General features: G+C 40.2%; 1 protein-coding gene and 1 long non-coding RNA gene across 4 annotated transcripts in view; both read right to left on the bottom strand.

Annotated features, from left to right (window-relative positions):
- The window catches only part of LOC134101903 (uncharacterized), a 98098-nt gene that overhangs the window by 17529 nt on the left and 64025 nt on the right, over positions 1-16544 (bottom strand). For 2 of the 3 annotated variants that reach the window (XR_009941462.1, XR_009941463.1), the window contains exons 4-5: positions 12100-12335; positions 6251-6361 (exon numbers count right to left, since the gene is read on the bottom strand). This is a non-coding gene — a long non-coding RNA (uncharacterized LOC134101903). The remainder of the gene's footprint in view (positions 1-6250; positions 6362-12099; positions 12336-16544) is intronic. The other variant, XR_009941464.1, reaches the window with a different exon arrangement.
- Positions 6835-8839, bottom strand: sox2 (SRY-box transcription factor 2). The gene has a single exon (XM_062555770.1). The coding sequence runs from the start codon at positions 8588-8590 to the stop codon at positions 7646-7648; it is 945 nt and encodes a 314-aa protein (XP_062411754.1). The 5' UTR covers positions 8591-8839; the 3' UTR covers positions 6835-7645.

Raw genomic sequence — 16544 nt, 5'->3', positions numbered from 1 at the left:
TGTACAACGGTAGGCTAGGCTACGTTATCCTTTTTAAATAACGGCACAAGTTTGATATACATAAACAAAACAAATAAGCTATATTACATCCCGCTGTGAGGAGAGCTTATTTCTGACAAATTAGTTGGTTTGTCAACAAGCCCACGCGTTCGGCGAGAAGCCCTTAAACTTCCATTCAGAGGAGTAGGGGCTCGCCCAGAGAAATATAAAGAGCCGTTGTGGGGCCCATTCAGTGTCCAGACAAACTTTTCTAAACCCTTTATTCTAAAAGCATACAAAAGCCAGTCGCATTTAACAGAGGGGCGCAACAAGCTGCCGCCTGTCTGCAACGCAGTGATGATAAATATTCCCCCAGTATATAATCTCAGCTTCATGTTTGATAACAATGCTAACTTCAGTTGCCATACACTCGCCAGTTATATCCGCAAGGTCTCACTTGACACAATTCCCACCGATTGTTCGGACGTTTGATACAACCCCAAAACAATTAATAATGGTTGGGTAAAGTTCTAATTTTGGCATTTACATGTGTTGCTAAATAGGGCAACCCAGATGCTTATAACGCCATTAATCAACATTAATGGTATGTACAAGCGAAGCCTGAAATTGGGAGGAATGGGGAGAACAAAGGGATCTGCTGTTGGGGAGCTCTGCGCGGAGCTGTCTAGAAAGGGTTGCCTAATGACAGCCCCTAATAGCCAAAGCGATTGCTGGGAAACGAAGAAAGAAAGTTCACAGCCTGTATGCTGATGATTTCCCCATGCAAATCTGTGTCATACATATCATCCTTAAAATGCCCATGGAATTAACTATGTGGGGATGTCTAATAATGACAAGATTAGGGATACGAGACAAACAATATTATAGTTTTAAAAAATTGCGAGGACCTTTTAAACTTTATTACAATAACAAATGTAATTCACTCTTTTTGTGCTTTGTGATTTCACTTTCTAGACAATTAACTGATGTTCCGCATACAAGTGAAAGTTTGTGAACTTCTAGCCCTCTCAGAGATGTCCTGGTGGCGCAGAAAAGAGTGACAGCATGATTTTCCCTTGGGGCACGGCACGACACACAAAAACACAAGTTTCCAATGCACCCCTAACACAACACACCAATCCGTGTTTGGCCCTCACATCTGAATGAGGAAGTGCAATATACACCTGTGCAGCAGCACCACTTTCTCTGACGGAGACTGGCCATGCGTCCATCCAGAATTCAATATCGGATCTGTTTACTGTCTCCTTGTGTACATCATGTTAACTTTGTAGACCTATGACTTTTGGCAACTCTTTGCGTAAAATAAAATGCACTGTAGCCTATATTTGAAACGGACAAAACCATTAGGATTTTGTTTTGTTTTGTTTTGTTTAGGCTTTATACAACCAAATTAAATCATGTTACAAAACAAAAGCTAGCTGGCCACACCATTGAAGCGTAGAAAAAATCACAGGCTACTTAAAAATGAAAGGATGATTAACTCGAACAGGCCCAAATGTTCTACTGAAATAATGGGTTTCCATTTCGGTTGGCAAGCCGGACAAAGGCTTTACTTCAAACTTTGCATCCGTGCAGCACAACGACGTTTGTCTGGAAGTACCCCCCTCCTGCTCCTTCCCCGTCCCCACCTCCCTCCACACACACCCGTGCAGCCCCCACCCCTGTGCTCCCCTCTCCGTTTAGCTCCCAGGCTATGCCACTGGTCCATTAAAAGCGAGCTTGATCTGCATCGCTCTGAACACCCCTGCTGACTGAACCGCTGCATCAAAGCATATATTGTTCCAAGCATGGGGTGGGCTCTGTGGTAACGCAGAAACACTTGGGCCTGCACTCCACCTTGTTACAGCACAACAGATGCGCAAATACGCGCAATGCGCGCCACTAACTCGCGCTGCACCCAAGAATCCGTGCAATCAGCGTCAAGTGAAAATACAGAGGTTTCACTAACAACTGATATAGCAGACAGCAGGAGCCTTCGAGGTCACTCATCGGCTATGCGGTTGGATTTCTAAAAAATCTGCGTGTCCATAATGTGACATGTGTGTTTCAAAGTAGAGGGGGTGAAAATAAAACACTTCGAGGAAAAAACAGAAATATGACTATATTTCCATCTGTCAGCACAAGACAGCTGTAAACAAAAAATCCAGATTTGTACAGCAGATTACAAGTAGGCTAAACATACCACGACACTATCCAGTCTCTATATATCCCTCCAAGCAATGTATTTCAGCAGTCATCTGTTCCAGAGTCTAAGTCCTTGCTGCTCACTCTCAGTAGCCAGCTCCTAAAATCTCCACAATTAGATCTGCATTGTTCCCTCCGAACAACACTGCCTAGAAAGAAAAGGTCTTCACTGTCGGAGCCAATCCAGCGAAGCGTTTGACGTTATTAAATAAGAAAGAGTTGGTGATTTACATTGTTGTTCGGAAAGGGGGCCAATTACCCGCTGTTACAGCACTATTAAGAGCGCATTAACTCGAATTAGTAATAGGACAATGTGTATATATGTAAGTTCAAAATTACACTAACAGCACAGGTAGATGGATTTTCACCCTTGATAAATATTGCTTTTACAATGGCAAACTTAAACTAGACCTATGGCAATAAGGACATCTACAAAATGTAACCATGTAATATTCACAAAGGTGTCCGCATTATAGTCTCGTGACATCATGATTAGTTGTTTTTCTGCTTTCTTAATTTCAGTTATTCAGTGAAAACGACAAGGTTCTACGTAGGCCTATACATTTGACCGGCATTACAGCTTCAGAAATTTGAATTGTCTCGGGTTTTCTTCCTAACTACCCAAGTGCAACTTCAAAGACCTCAAATGGACAATCAAATAAATGTGGATAGGCTATGCATAAACTCGAAAAGAAAATTTCATCAAATCCCACGGAAAGAAAAACAACGCATTCATCTTGAGATTTCGTAAAGACACTGATGGAGTGCCAAGGGGTGCCGATAGCTGTATCGGTATGCTTGTGGTAGCATAAATTAGCATAGCCTGTATTAAATGACCACCGGACAGTGATAGCCGCAATAATCCTACATCCCCGAATCTCCAGGCCTGTTATTCAATATAAAAAATATTATGCGATATAAGACTAAAGGTACCAAAACACATATCAATCACCTAAAGTATTTGCCAGTTCAGATAAATCTGGTGTGCCATTCAAGATACATTAAGTCACTGTCAACATCAGAATAAAAAGGAACTATTTAAAAAGTTGTTTTAAATGTAATGTTACATAGGCTACATATTAATATTTTTTAAGAATGATGAACAATCCCCATTACGAACAATGTAAGGCGACTGATAGCCATAGGCTGTGATTATAAAGGCAGAAAACTGAACTGGGTTTAGTCCTGCAGCGGAGTTGTGTGAGAGGCGAAGAGCTGATGCCATGCTGGCTGACAGTGTGTGGTCTATTGAAGAGAATGCGCATTTTGGCTGAGCCGAGAGAACCCCCATCCCCCAGCTTCCCTGCACCTGCACTGGATCAGGGAGCGACTGCCATTCACTCCATGAGAGACTGTTAAAATAGACGACATCTCTGACAGTTTTCAATTCAATGCATGGCACAATGCTGCGTTCCCCTCCCGACCACCACTGATCACCCCCACTCCCTCCAAAAAAAAAAAAAAAAGGAAAAAATGGAAATGGTGGGGGGATGACAGTGCTAGAAGAAAGTGACTATAAGTTCCTTCAAGTAAACACAATCACACAGTTCAAAACAGGCTATAGGCCTATATTTTTTTTAAAAAAAAGGGGGCTACTGGCATTGGCATTTACCTGCCAACCCGTCAAAACTGTGCCCAATTTTAATTCTCAAAAAACTCAACAAAGGATATGTGAAACTAAAGTTAAACACAATTCTATAATGCCTTTCTCAAACCTATGGTGGTCAACCATGTATGGCGATAGGCCTACCACCATTTCTGGTTAGAAAGGGTATCATGACCAAAGAATATTTCCTTGACAAAAGTCGTATGACGTCACTGTCCCTTATGCTCGTAGCCTTGTATGACTGCTCCTTCCAGAAAAACACAAGAGGAGTAATCGTGGATTTAGCCATGGCTCACCTATAAACCCTACCAGCACAAAAGAGGCAAAACAAAAAACAAAAAAACAAAGAGGACAACGCACCGCCAATGACTATATGCACACCTTACGAGACACGTAAGGAATAGGCCTATCCCAAGAAATATGTAGAGAAAGACATTTCTCAATTAAAAAAAAAACTTATTAAGTGAACGAGGTCAAAGCCACTGTGGTACACTGACTTTAACGGGCTTTGACTTAGTGTTAAAGGTATTACATATTGGCCAAAATATAATTTGTTTGTGGTGCATTATTAGGGTTTTGTTTAAACATTTGAATGGACAGATTTTCCAAGACCGCCATTGTCAGATGTCTAGAAAATACGACGCTTAACCACCTGTTGCTGTTCAAATATCTCTTAAAATCGCCACAGTGGAAAGTGAACGAATAGCATGGCCTTTCCTCCCATACTATACTCATCCACCCAACACATAGGCTGTTGGTGTAAAATATGTGACATTTGGTTTAAAAAATCACTTCGATAAATGAATTAATGTTTGGCTATTAAACGCAGATCACCAGTCAAATAAGGTATGCCTAAAGCAGTCATTTTCAAAAATACAAAGTGGAATAGTATAAAATAAACACATATGACATTGAAAACTGTTTTGTCGTCATCTCATGGTGACCAGTTTCTTGCATGTTATAATACCAACAGCTCTATCCACTGTATTCCAGTACTCTCTGGACATCAATGACATTTCTAGCATGTTCAATAAACATGCGTAACCATGCGTAATCTCTTCAAGATTCATTTTAATATTGTCATTTAATATCTATGCCATATCAACAGAGGGCACTTTTCTCACATGTGGGTCCACTGTTTCTTCCGTAATATGTCAGTCTACGAAAGAATGCACACTATGCATAATATGACAAGAGAAAGCGCGTCCTTCACCGCAGAATAAAATGCACGTTTTAGACCTCAAACAATGTGAGAGGAAACAGATTTTAAAATTAGTTTACCAAACACGTCCAGCCACTACAACCAAACCTACTGGTTGTATAATTAATTGAAGCACTGCTCTCTGACCCTTTGAAAGTCCGGTAGGGACACGTTTGTCGGAATAATACTTCGGAATGAGACCTCGTCAAATATTCATTTAGCGGTTAATGTGAGCTCCGTTCCCTTGAGACTCGCTGTAATAGAAGCTTCAGAGCTTTGGCAAGCAAGAGTGCTAATCTACCTCCGCAGTTCAGCAAAATATTTTAACACCCTTCAGATTTCAAACGCTTTTATTTGCACCGAATATGGGCGCATAATAATCTTATCTTGATGTTAATTTAGACTAAGCCACACTAGGGCATGGCAGCAAACATGTAGGCTATCCCCATTGGCTATATCAGAAAGCAGAAGTGAAACACTGAGTAAAGAAGTTCTGTGCCCCGAGGCATTGTACCAGTGTAAAACCATCAACGGCGAACACGAAACACTATTTAAATAAGTTACATTCACACTGGTGTGAAATAAAACAGTCCGTGAAACTCACAAGTGCATGCAAAACGCAGATCTCAATTCGGGTTGAGTGTCATTTTCTGTTGTACTTTTCACTATAAACATTAAGATACTAAACTACCTTAAGTAATTGCACCAGATAAAACAACAATGCGGGCCTTTACTGTTTTATAACAACTTTATAAGATTTAGTCAGCCCACATTAGTTGCCAAAATATAGGCCTTCGTCACGCCGCATTGTTTATATGTAGGCCTACCAAGCAATTTGACAAGGTCTTATTGATATATATTTATTTTCTATTATCTGTAAAAATCAACACATTGTCCGTACGTTTCATTAAGTCATTAACAGATGGCGGAATTTCCGCGTAATGACAGGTGCCAATCATTTCAAGGCATGCGTTGATGCTGTCAAACAAAACAAGCACTTTGTATTTCATGCCATCTTAGTCTTTAATAATAGCTACTTAACTCTTTCCATTTTTTATGTCGAGAAAATAGAAACCAATGTAGATCATGGTGGCAAAGGCCTAGACGCACGAGGAACAAGTGGTCAGAGGTGGGCAAATCAAAATATTCTGACGTGAATTTGCTTATCTTGGTCTAACGCTGATTGTAATTTCGATTCAAGATGGTAGTTTGAAAGGTTTTCTCAAGAATTATCAGCAAATATAAAAATGATCGACTACCTTGTCGTGAATCTTCAACATTATGGGCGTTTAATCTCCCCTCTCAGACTAGGATTACAGGGAACAACCTTTTGCATGGTGACTTCCTCGAAATCCAAAGGAGTGTTTTCACTAAAAAACAGAGATGTAAATCATTTCAGTACAATCTACACTTTAGGACAGTGTAATCAAATAGTTAAAAGTGGTCACACATCACATACACTCACACACTCTCTCAGTCACATCCTGAAAGTATATTGAGAATATTCCAGTACTTACTTGAAGACAACTGAATGTGTACGGTGAAAAAATCATTCTGATTCTCACTTAGTTAAAACATTAACACAATATATGCAGGCTATTAATGTGGCACTATTTATGATAAGCGCACTTTTAAATCAGCATTTGCTTGGGGATGAAGTGGACCAACACATGCATTTATCAAAATTTAAATCCAGTTTAAGATCACCTGTAACCTATTTGGCATGATAGATAATTATTTGACATAAGGTAAACACACACAATGACAAAAACTAATTTGTCAATGATAACAAATAAACTAAGCTGAATGACAAATAAAATCAAAACTCGAGAACAATTTCAAATATCCAAATTTCAAAAATTTATTCATTTCAAACTGCATATTGAAAAAAAAAACTCAGCTGAAATTGTAACTGTTATAATGATGTTATTAGTTCAAATATATACATGGAGTGTTGGCAACTGCGGACAGGCCACATTTCAAAATACAACTACGGAAATGAAGATTTAAAATAAAACTTAAAATGTCACAGTAAATATACAGAAAATTTACAAACCATGAGGAAAAACAATGAACAGAAAACTTCATATCTCTAACAGATGGAGAGTGGGAGACAAAATATAAATTAACAATAATGTTTTAACCTGTGAGAAAGCTTTTTTTCCTTTACTCTCATTTGAACTAAATTAAAATGGTTTAGTACTATTTACCTTCAAGGAGAAACATTACCTGCTTTTACATATTTTCTGTCCTTCCAGTATTTGCAGAGTGAGTTTGGAGTATACTGAACTCAGTGTCAATCCTGGCCCTATTATTTATTTATCCATTCATTCATTAAGAGGAATTGATGTTCATAAAAATTTTACTTCTTGTAGTTTACAAACATTACATCTGATTGTTATGTTTCTTTGATAAATACTGTACAAAACATGATTGCAATAATAAAACATTTGATTGACTACTTTCAAAATCTCATACACCTGAAAAAAAAAAACTTTTGTGGAGATCCTACCGTTCCTCTAGAGCTTTTCTTTAAATAGAAAGAAAAAAGTTTCGTGTTCTTTCCTTGAGTTCTATACAACTTTCCCTCCCCCAAAAAAATTCTGTACAAAAATAAGTCCAGAGTAGTCCAGTTTTCTGATATAAAAGTTCATTTACATATGTGATAATGGGAGCGTGCCATTAATCGTTGTGCCGGGTACAGGTGCGCTCTGATAATGCTGGGACATGTGAAGTCTGCTTTGAGCAGTTTGCTCAGGAACTTCTGCGCCCGGGAGGTACATACTAATCATGTCCCGTAAGTCCCCCGTTTGGCATGGGGCAGCCCTTGGATGTGAGGAAGAGGTGACAACCGGTGGACTCGAACTGGACTCGGACTTGACCACCGAACCCATCGAGCCGAGAGTCATTCCAGGGGTGGTCTGCTGCGAGTAGGACATGCTATATGTGGGCGACCCGTTCATGTATGTCTGCGAACTTGTCATAGAATTGTACTGAAGCGCGCTCATATCATAACGGTGCATGGGCTGCATCTGTGCCGTGTTGTGCGCGTTCAGTCCGGGGTGCTGCGGGTAGCCAAGCTGTTCCTGCATCATACCATAGCCTCCGTTTGTCCATCCGTTCATATGTGCATAACTGTCCATCCTCTGGTTAACCCCGCCGCCCAGGCCACCCCCTACTCCCACCCCAGAGCCCATGCCATTACCGCCCGGTGCAAGAAGCCCACCTGGAAGAGTGTACTTGTCCTTCTTCATCAGGGTCTTGGTTTTCCGCCTGGGTCTGTATTTATAATCCGGATGTTCCTTCATGTGAAGAGCACGGAGACGCTTGGCTTCGTCAATAAAAGGTCGCTTTTCGCTCTCGGAAAGAAGTTTCCATTCGGCCCCGAGTCTTTTACTTATTTCCGAATTGTGCATTTTGGGGTTTTCCTGCGCCATTTTTCTTCGCTGTCCCCTCGACCACACCATGAAGGCATTCATGGGTCTTTTAACTCGGTCCGGGCTATTTTTCTGGTTGTTTCCAGAAGTGTTAGTATTCCCCGTACCCCCAGTAGATTGGGGTGCAGGGGGTTTGAGTTCGGTTTCCATCATGTTATACATTGAAACGGTTTTCTGACGCTTGCCTCACCAGTGCGAAAGAAAGTCCAATCCAGAGGTTTGCTGTGGGTACTTGCCGGTTTCAGTAACTTTACTGAAGTAGAAAACGTATCACTTCCTTCAGCCAGTTGGTCCTGTTGTGACCACAAACTTCTTTCTTAGTCTTTAAAGAATCAACAAACCACGTCTGCCTCTCCGCCAGAGCCTTGACAACTCCTGATACTTTTTGAACAAGTTAATAGACAACCATTCATGTACGGGGCTGTCAGTGAAATAAATGCTACCCACCTGACCAATCACAAGCGATGTTCCCTCAGCCAGGATTATTTAGCATAAAGGGGCGGGGTTATTTCAGTCAGCATAGCAGAGGCAGAGACTGTATCAACCAATAGATGCCATAAATTTATCATAGCAAGTAGCAAACTGAAAGCACTTAGGAATGCATACCAAAAAGTGGCAAACCTTATACAGTAAACTAAAAAAGTTAGTAACTTTCTAACGCTAATTATGTATTTGCAAATTGTGGTAGCCTTCATCTAGTAGCATTATAAGTCAAATAGGCACGGTGTATAACCCTGAGTATTTTCATTAGGCATTAGTCAGGGCATTTATCAAATTTAATTGTAAGGTATTATTATTACAACATAAAAAAAACATTGAATCGGAGAGGATATACACTATATATCCAACCAGAGATATAAAGCAGCAATTCAGTCTAAAATACCATAACAGGAACAATAACAGAAACCACATATGACAAAATAACAGCTGATTCCAGAGCGATTTATAGCCAAAGAAAATAGAGCTTTTTCTGCCACAATATCAGGCGAATTTTACAGTCCAACCAAAACTTTAAAGAAAGTTAGTATAGGCTACATATGCAGAACAACACAACCACTACCATCAATAAAAACAACTGATGCGACAGGCCCTAGAATCTATTATAGTGAGTGGTAGGCTAGTTAAATATTTCCTGTGTGTCAAATGTGATCGACGGACGTTAAATAGCAGTAGAAAGCAGAGACATGTCCATCACAAATGACTAGTTTGTTTAACGTGTTGTCTGTAGGCTACATCAGGCAGAACAAAAGGAGGGTTTCTTTCCTTCTATTATATAGGAGACGCTTTGTTGTTAAAATGCTCTTGTCCCACAAAAGTGAGAGGACGAGAAAACATATAGACACTAAAAACATATTGGCATAAAAGATGAATGTTCTAAAACTTCAAGATAACTAGTTGCCGTTGTCATCGTTATTTTCTAAGAATTTATAAAACATAGTTTGTGATTTGAAAACGCAGGTGATGCAGAGCATTTTGGACTAGCCTACTAGAAGGAAGTCTACGCCATTTATACTCCCAATTAAATACACACGATCAACTCAAAAGTGTCAGTTCAGAGAATAATCCCAAAACACGTGCAGTCGTATCAATAATAAACCTTCATAGACAACGCCACTATGCTGAAAGCTCAGATGTGTTTCAAAGTCGCCCTCTTCCGGCAGATGTAGGTACCACCAAACCCTGTGCGCTACAGCATTCACATATGAAAATCCTTTGGCCACGGAGGATTTTCTGTAACTGACGGGTAACAAGCAGTCCCTTCCAAACAACGGAGCCACAAAGTGACAGCCTATATAGCAAAGGCAGAGGTAATATGGTTTTACATACAAGAGTAAAGAAAAAGAATAAAGCCTGTTTGGGACAATTCAGTAGGCCTATAGGCCTAGAAAAGTATAGACAGATCTTTTTGCATGGATGGTATCTGACAGAGCAGATATTCTGTAAATTAGGCAGGCCTAAGCCGAATGTGAACCGTAAGCAATGGGCCTATATAGCCTATACAAGAACAAATAAACAATTTTCTACAGACCTTTACATGTATTAGATTGTACTTGCGACTATGTCCTAATGCACAGAAGTCACAATGGATTCTATATTCAACCAATCAACCTTTATATGGAAATGCGAAAAAAACGTCCTTGAAATATAGTTTCATCGCACAGCCATATGAACGTCAGAGCGTGTGGCAGGTACTGGTCTTGCGGACCACTAGGCCTACGAGCGAGGCATTGTGAACACTAAATTAAATATTAGGACGACAGAGTGGGAATTTGGAGTAAATGTCATTCATAAACCAGTCCAAAAATCTGCAATGGTCAAGAAGAAGAAGAAGAAGAAGAAGAAGAAGAAGAAGAAGAAGAAGAAGAAGTAGAAGAAGAAGAAGAAGAAGAAGTACAATTAGGCTACAATATAGTAGGCTAATAATAATAATATTAATTAAAGATCACAAATATATCCATACGCTGCGGCTGCTCACATTTACGAGAAAAAATGCTAAACTAAATGTTTTATGTGACATAGCCTATCTGGACCGATTTATGCGAAATGTATTCAATTTCACGAACACCAAGAAAATCCTTTATCCTGAGATACTAAAGTAGGCTGATTGTTACACCCTACATTATGGCCATTATCTTCTTCTCAATTTAATAAGGGGAGAGACCAGTCACTACTGTACCACTCCCACTAACTGTGACATTCCTGGCTATAATAATAGGAAGTTAGGTTACATGGTTTGCCTGTTAGGCTACCTATTTATTGAGACTGGAAAAAACTCCACAAGTACAAAGATGCACACACCTAAGCGCGCACGCATTCACACACACAAACAAACATCAGAGGAGGTCTCACAAGACCATCCTTATGAGAATTCAGTGGTAGATAAGACGTCAGGTGTGATTGCTTGATGATGGACACCCTTGCAAACCTGACACCCATCGCCACTAGGGGCCGTGCTAACAACAATGAAAATGTAGCCAATTGAGCATGTGTAAAGCTAATTCATTTAATGGAAAGATCTAATAAGTGTTCAATAATGGAAAGTGACAAATGTATCGGCGCCATTTCCCCTAATATTTCCTGTTACAACATGCTGCTGAGTGATGCAGCGCGGTGTGCAAGAAAATACTTCAACTTCATATGCAGTTCTCGCAGAAACAAACTCTCGGTAGCGCGAGGATAAGTGAAAGAAAAGTAGCCTAACTGCATCAGCTGTCGAACTCCAATGGACTAATTTGGATTTTTTTTGTGTGTGTGTGTGTGTGTTAATTTTGTTTTTAAACGCGACATGTGGACTAACGGAAGCATTGTGTTTATTTTATAATATGCGGTGGAAAACCGGGTAAATAAACATCCTCACAACTGTGCCCATAAACTAAGCTTTACGGCTCCATAGAATGTAGTTTACTGTATTAACAAAAACTTCTTTTAAAAATCAAGACAATAAAAAGAAACATGCACCTAAAATCTAAATTGCACATCGGATCTCGTCAACTGCAGGCTATATGTCGAAACTCGCTGTAGCGCACACGTCTATCAAAACTAATGTGCTCCAAAAAGTAGCCTACGGTGATACTACACAGCCACAGGAAGCTCAAACGACCAAATAGCCAATACGCATGTATGTTTTCCGTCCACCCTCTGAAAATACTCTACCCGGCACAGACACTTACGCTTCAGTTTGGGTGTTGTCTTTATCGTGGGTTGATTGGCAGAACGATGTATCCCTCCAACGTTAGAAGTGTGCCGTCAAGACCCACTGACGGGTTTCTAGCGAGAGCTGAAACTACTCCGAGGATAGTCAGTTCTCATGCCTGCCTGGCTCGCAGGCTTCCCGGGCAACATAGCTCCGACACCAGCGTGCAGCCGCTCGGTCTTCTAGCTGAACGTTAGTCTTCGGTCGCCAGCCCTGGAACAAGAAAAGCCGTTTATGGCGACACACAATCTGAAAAGGGGCCGATTTTGAAAAAAAGAGAGAGAAGAAGAATGCATCAAGAACAACAAAAGTCAGTTATACCAAGTCTACCACCCCCCATCAAACATAATGAGAAGGAAAGGCTTTATATTTTTCAGTGGGTATTCAAAGACAATTTGAAGCCATTGTTTCTGGTACAGATGGTTCTTTTAATACAATAACACTGCTCTTTGTGACTACTACCCACAATAAAAATCTAAAGCGTTCTCCTGAATAACCATTTTGTTCTCCCTTGTATAGGACCAACAAAAGCTGTCGTGAGGTAATGGGCTCGGGTTATTGAAAGGCAAAGAATGGGGATTTGATAAAGATTTTTTCCTCTGCAGACTCAGTGCAGTATTACTAACAACTTCCACACTCATTCCACTTGACATTACTATTCTTCTTAATATAATAAAAATAATAATAATACAAATCATTATTATTATTATTATTATTATTATTATTATTATTATTATTATTATATTAGTAGTGGTAATATAAGGGCAAAATCTGTTATTTACTCTGTTGTCAACACAATTCAACACAAGAAATCACAGAGCCAAAATAAAAACATATGAAAACGTTTTATTTTAGGTAGGAATAAAGAATGCAGTGACTTTTACCTACTGGACAGAAATTGTACAGAGGATGATTCATATATATATATATATATATATATATATATATATATATATGTGAATACAAATGTGTCTGGATTTAAGAATACGCTGTGGGATTAAAGTCTCAATGTAGCGATTTCCCCCCATGCATTTCATTCATCATCATTCTTCAGTAGTATAACGTGATTGAATTAGTCTTTGGCTGAGCATGGCCGAGGGACAGGGCCTTATGGAGGCACTGTGAATCACTATTCATTTGGCTGCTGATGCTTTTTGTAATTAAGCATAGAAAGTAAGCAGGCACTATGCGGAGGTTTTCAGTTACAGCATTCAATTGGCCCCTGGTTCTGTACTTGTAAATAAGATATGGGTAATCAATAAAGTGCTTAAGAGCGACGGAAAGACTTTTTGCAGGTTTGTCCAAACAAAGCGTATTGTGTGTCGGCCTTCATTAGTGGCAAATTTAAGCTCTGTGTCACCTAGACTTTGGATTTGGCCGGAGCGGAGGTCTTTATCCATTGTGACACGGAGCAGGAGGGAAAAGGGCCGAGCAAGAAGACAAAAGATTCCGACAGGGAAAGTTGTTAGTCACTGACGCTGTGTTTGTCTACCTTTCTGTAGGAATTACTGGCTTCCCTCACCTTCGTATAGCTCCATACTGACAGTAATCCAGAGTACTAGCTGGAGAGCTTTGTCTTCTCATAGAACATGGTTCACTGTTTATCTCCAAAGTGCATTGACAAAAGGGAAGTTATAATGGCTTCAATCAAAACACTACCCCTTCTAATTAGCTTTCGAGGTGCTCCTTGTACAAGGAGGGAGTTGAACAGTTTATTCGGAGGAAGCCCAATAACCACAACAAATACAGTAATCGGTTGATAGGATTATGACAGTGAAGTGACAGTGAAAAAAAAATATGATAGTGCTTTTTAAATCTTGCACTGCTACAGTAATCTGGAACTGTTTCATCTTTCTTCCTCTACTCCGAAACTCACTTTCAAAGCACTTTCTTTCCCTTGAAAAAGTCAAAGAAAAGTATCCTGGCTTTAAGTATTATTGTGAAGAGGATTAACAGATTTATTGTTAGTAATATGCTTTGCTACAGATCACTGTATTAATTTGATCTGGGAGCCCAAAATCAAAGTCAAAAGAGTAATACAATGGATGTGTGGAATGATTTTAATTAAATTGTTGGGTGATAACAAATACATGGAGAAAAAGACACAGTCTGTTTGTGTGGCAGCGTGTCTCTCTCTCTCTCTCTCTCTCTCTCTCTCTCTCTCTCCCACACACAAACACACTCATAAATAAGTTGAGGGTCACTTTTAAGTGTGTTCCACAAAACTCCATGCTAATGTGCTCCTGATGAAACTGGACATTCATATCCGCAACACAATTCACTCATTTACATATGCATGAGCAGTGAGCACCTCTCTCTCTCTCTCTCTCTCTCTCTTTCTCTTTCTCTCTCACCCTCTGCCTCTCTCTGTGCAGCCCCCCCACCCCCACCCCCACCCCTCTGACCCCCCTCCTGAGTCTACTCTGCACAAGCGTGGTCTAATGGGAGGATGGCACTCCGGGACCCCGGCGCTGTTCTCCCGTGGGCCGGAGTGAATCTCTAATCAATGGGGAGCGTCGCGGGGTCAGAGACCCGTCAGTCACTGTCACCAACTGATCTCCTGCCTGCCTGCCTGCCTGCCTGTGCGCTCTCCCCTCTCCTCTCCTCTGCTCTCCGTGGATCGGCTGCGAGTGATGGACTCGCCCGGCACACCACGGCAGAGGAGACACCCGAGGCCCCAGAGGGACTGTCCTCATCACGGAGAGAGGAAGAGGAGGCCACCCTCTCGCCGTCTCCCCCGCGAGCACGAGACCATCCTGACCGACACGCAGAGTAAACTACAAACACGCTCCAGTGATGGGATTTCTTTTCTTGTTTTTTCCCTTTTTTTTTTTAAACGTACCAAGTTTGACCCGTTTTAGTTGTAATTGGTGGTTTGTGCTTGAAGTGAGCTGAGGCTAATTGTGGTGCATGTGTAAGATGTCAGGTAAAAATAGTTTCCACTGAGTTTAGAATCAGTTTCAAATGGTGCTAGAGTGAACGAGATCTATAGTGATCACTTAGCTGCTGCTTGCTTTTATTATACTCTGTCAGTACTTCTTTTTATGATAAGTTATAGCATTCTGTATCAAAGCTTGAATATTTATCTATTATATAAAATTAATTACAAGGGGCTCTTGGTCAATGAATGATAATGGCAAGATATATAAAAATATTTTAAGAAATGTTTTTCTGACAAAAAACACTTCATTTGTATGTCTCAATGTCAGTTATATTCACACAGGGTATGATGTGTATATCTCTGAGGGCAAGGTCGAGCCATCTGTATCTATACAGTATCCACTGGTACATCTAAGATTGTGTAGCAGAGCATAACATATAATTTCTCCTAGTCCTTGTGCATAGGGTGAGTTTGACCTCAAGTAATGAAAGAAAACATTTCTCATTTCACTGGCACCTTTTGTAGATGTGCAGTCTCTGTAAGGTACAGCAATATGGCCAGTCACTCATCCACATCGCATGCACTTCCTCTCCCCAAGTCTGTGATTAGAGAGATCCATTTGTGTTTGCTCTTTTTGCGCTCAAACATAACTTCCTCAAGGTTTTCCAAGCTTTTCAGATGTTTAATTAAAATAGCCGTCCGTTTATCACCACAAACGTGGCGGAAAAGGGGGGGAAAACATGCCGGCCAACTTCCAGCACTGTACAAAAGGTCTGATTACAGATCATCAGTCTGAGTAAACAGGGCACAAAGAACATATGTCTTATATTTGCACATCTTGCCGCGCTTCAGTTCAGCTCAATTAATGTGGATCTGACAGGGAAATATGGAGCGCAAAGCCTTAGGCTAGCACGGATTCCCACTTGCAAACACCACAGGTTTAACTATTAACACACAGATTTTCATTACTGCTTGCACAAGAGTTACCACACATTAAACAAATAATATTTTAGGTGGCATGGGAGGTCCGGTATTGTGCAACACGTAACATTATAATGCAGGAACATCATGTTAGTCATTCACAGACTCCAAATATAGAAAGTCAGGTCATGTGAAACGTGTCAATAACAAAAGAGATATCATGCAAATATCAATACTATCACTAACATCTGGCTCAAAATGAATGTTGTAAAAACACATTTTCAGTCCATGTTCTGATGGTAAATTCATGTGTACAATCATGCGTTGATATGTGCAAATCCAATCAAGCAGTCATCCTTCACATATCCTAAACAGCTTACACAACTGCTGAAGCCTTTCATCATAGTATTATATATGCTTGACCTCCTTAGATTGATAGAGTTAGCGGTTTGCTTCAATTTACTATGATACTAATATGAATACTAACATATTCTTCATTTAATTTTACTTGGAGGACCTGTCACATGACTGATATAAAAGTCAACAACTGCAGGAAAATATCTATGCAAGAAATACAGGCAACTAAAACACACTTTGCTTTGAAATGTGTATCATGTTTG

This window comes from Sardina pilchardus, chromosome 15, assembly GCF_963854185.1.
Source record: "Sardina pilchardus chromosome 15, fSarPil1.1, whole genome shotgun sequence".
NCBI lineage: Eukaryota > Metazoa > Chordata > Actinopteri > Clupeiformes > Clupeidae > Sardina > Sardina pilchardus.
This window is presented reverse-complemented; position numbering and strand designations above follow the sequence as displayed.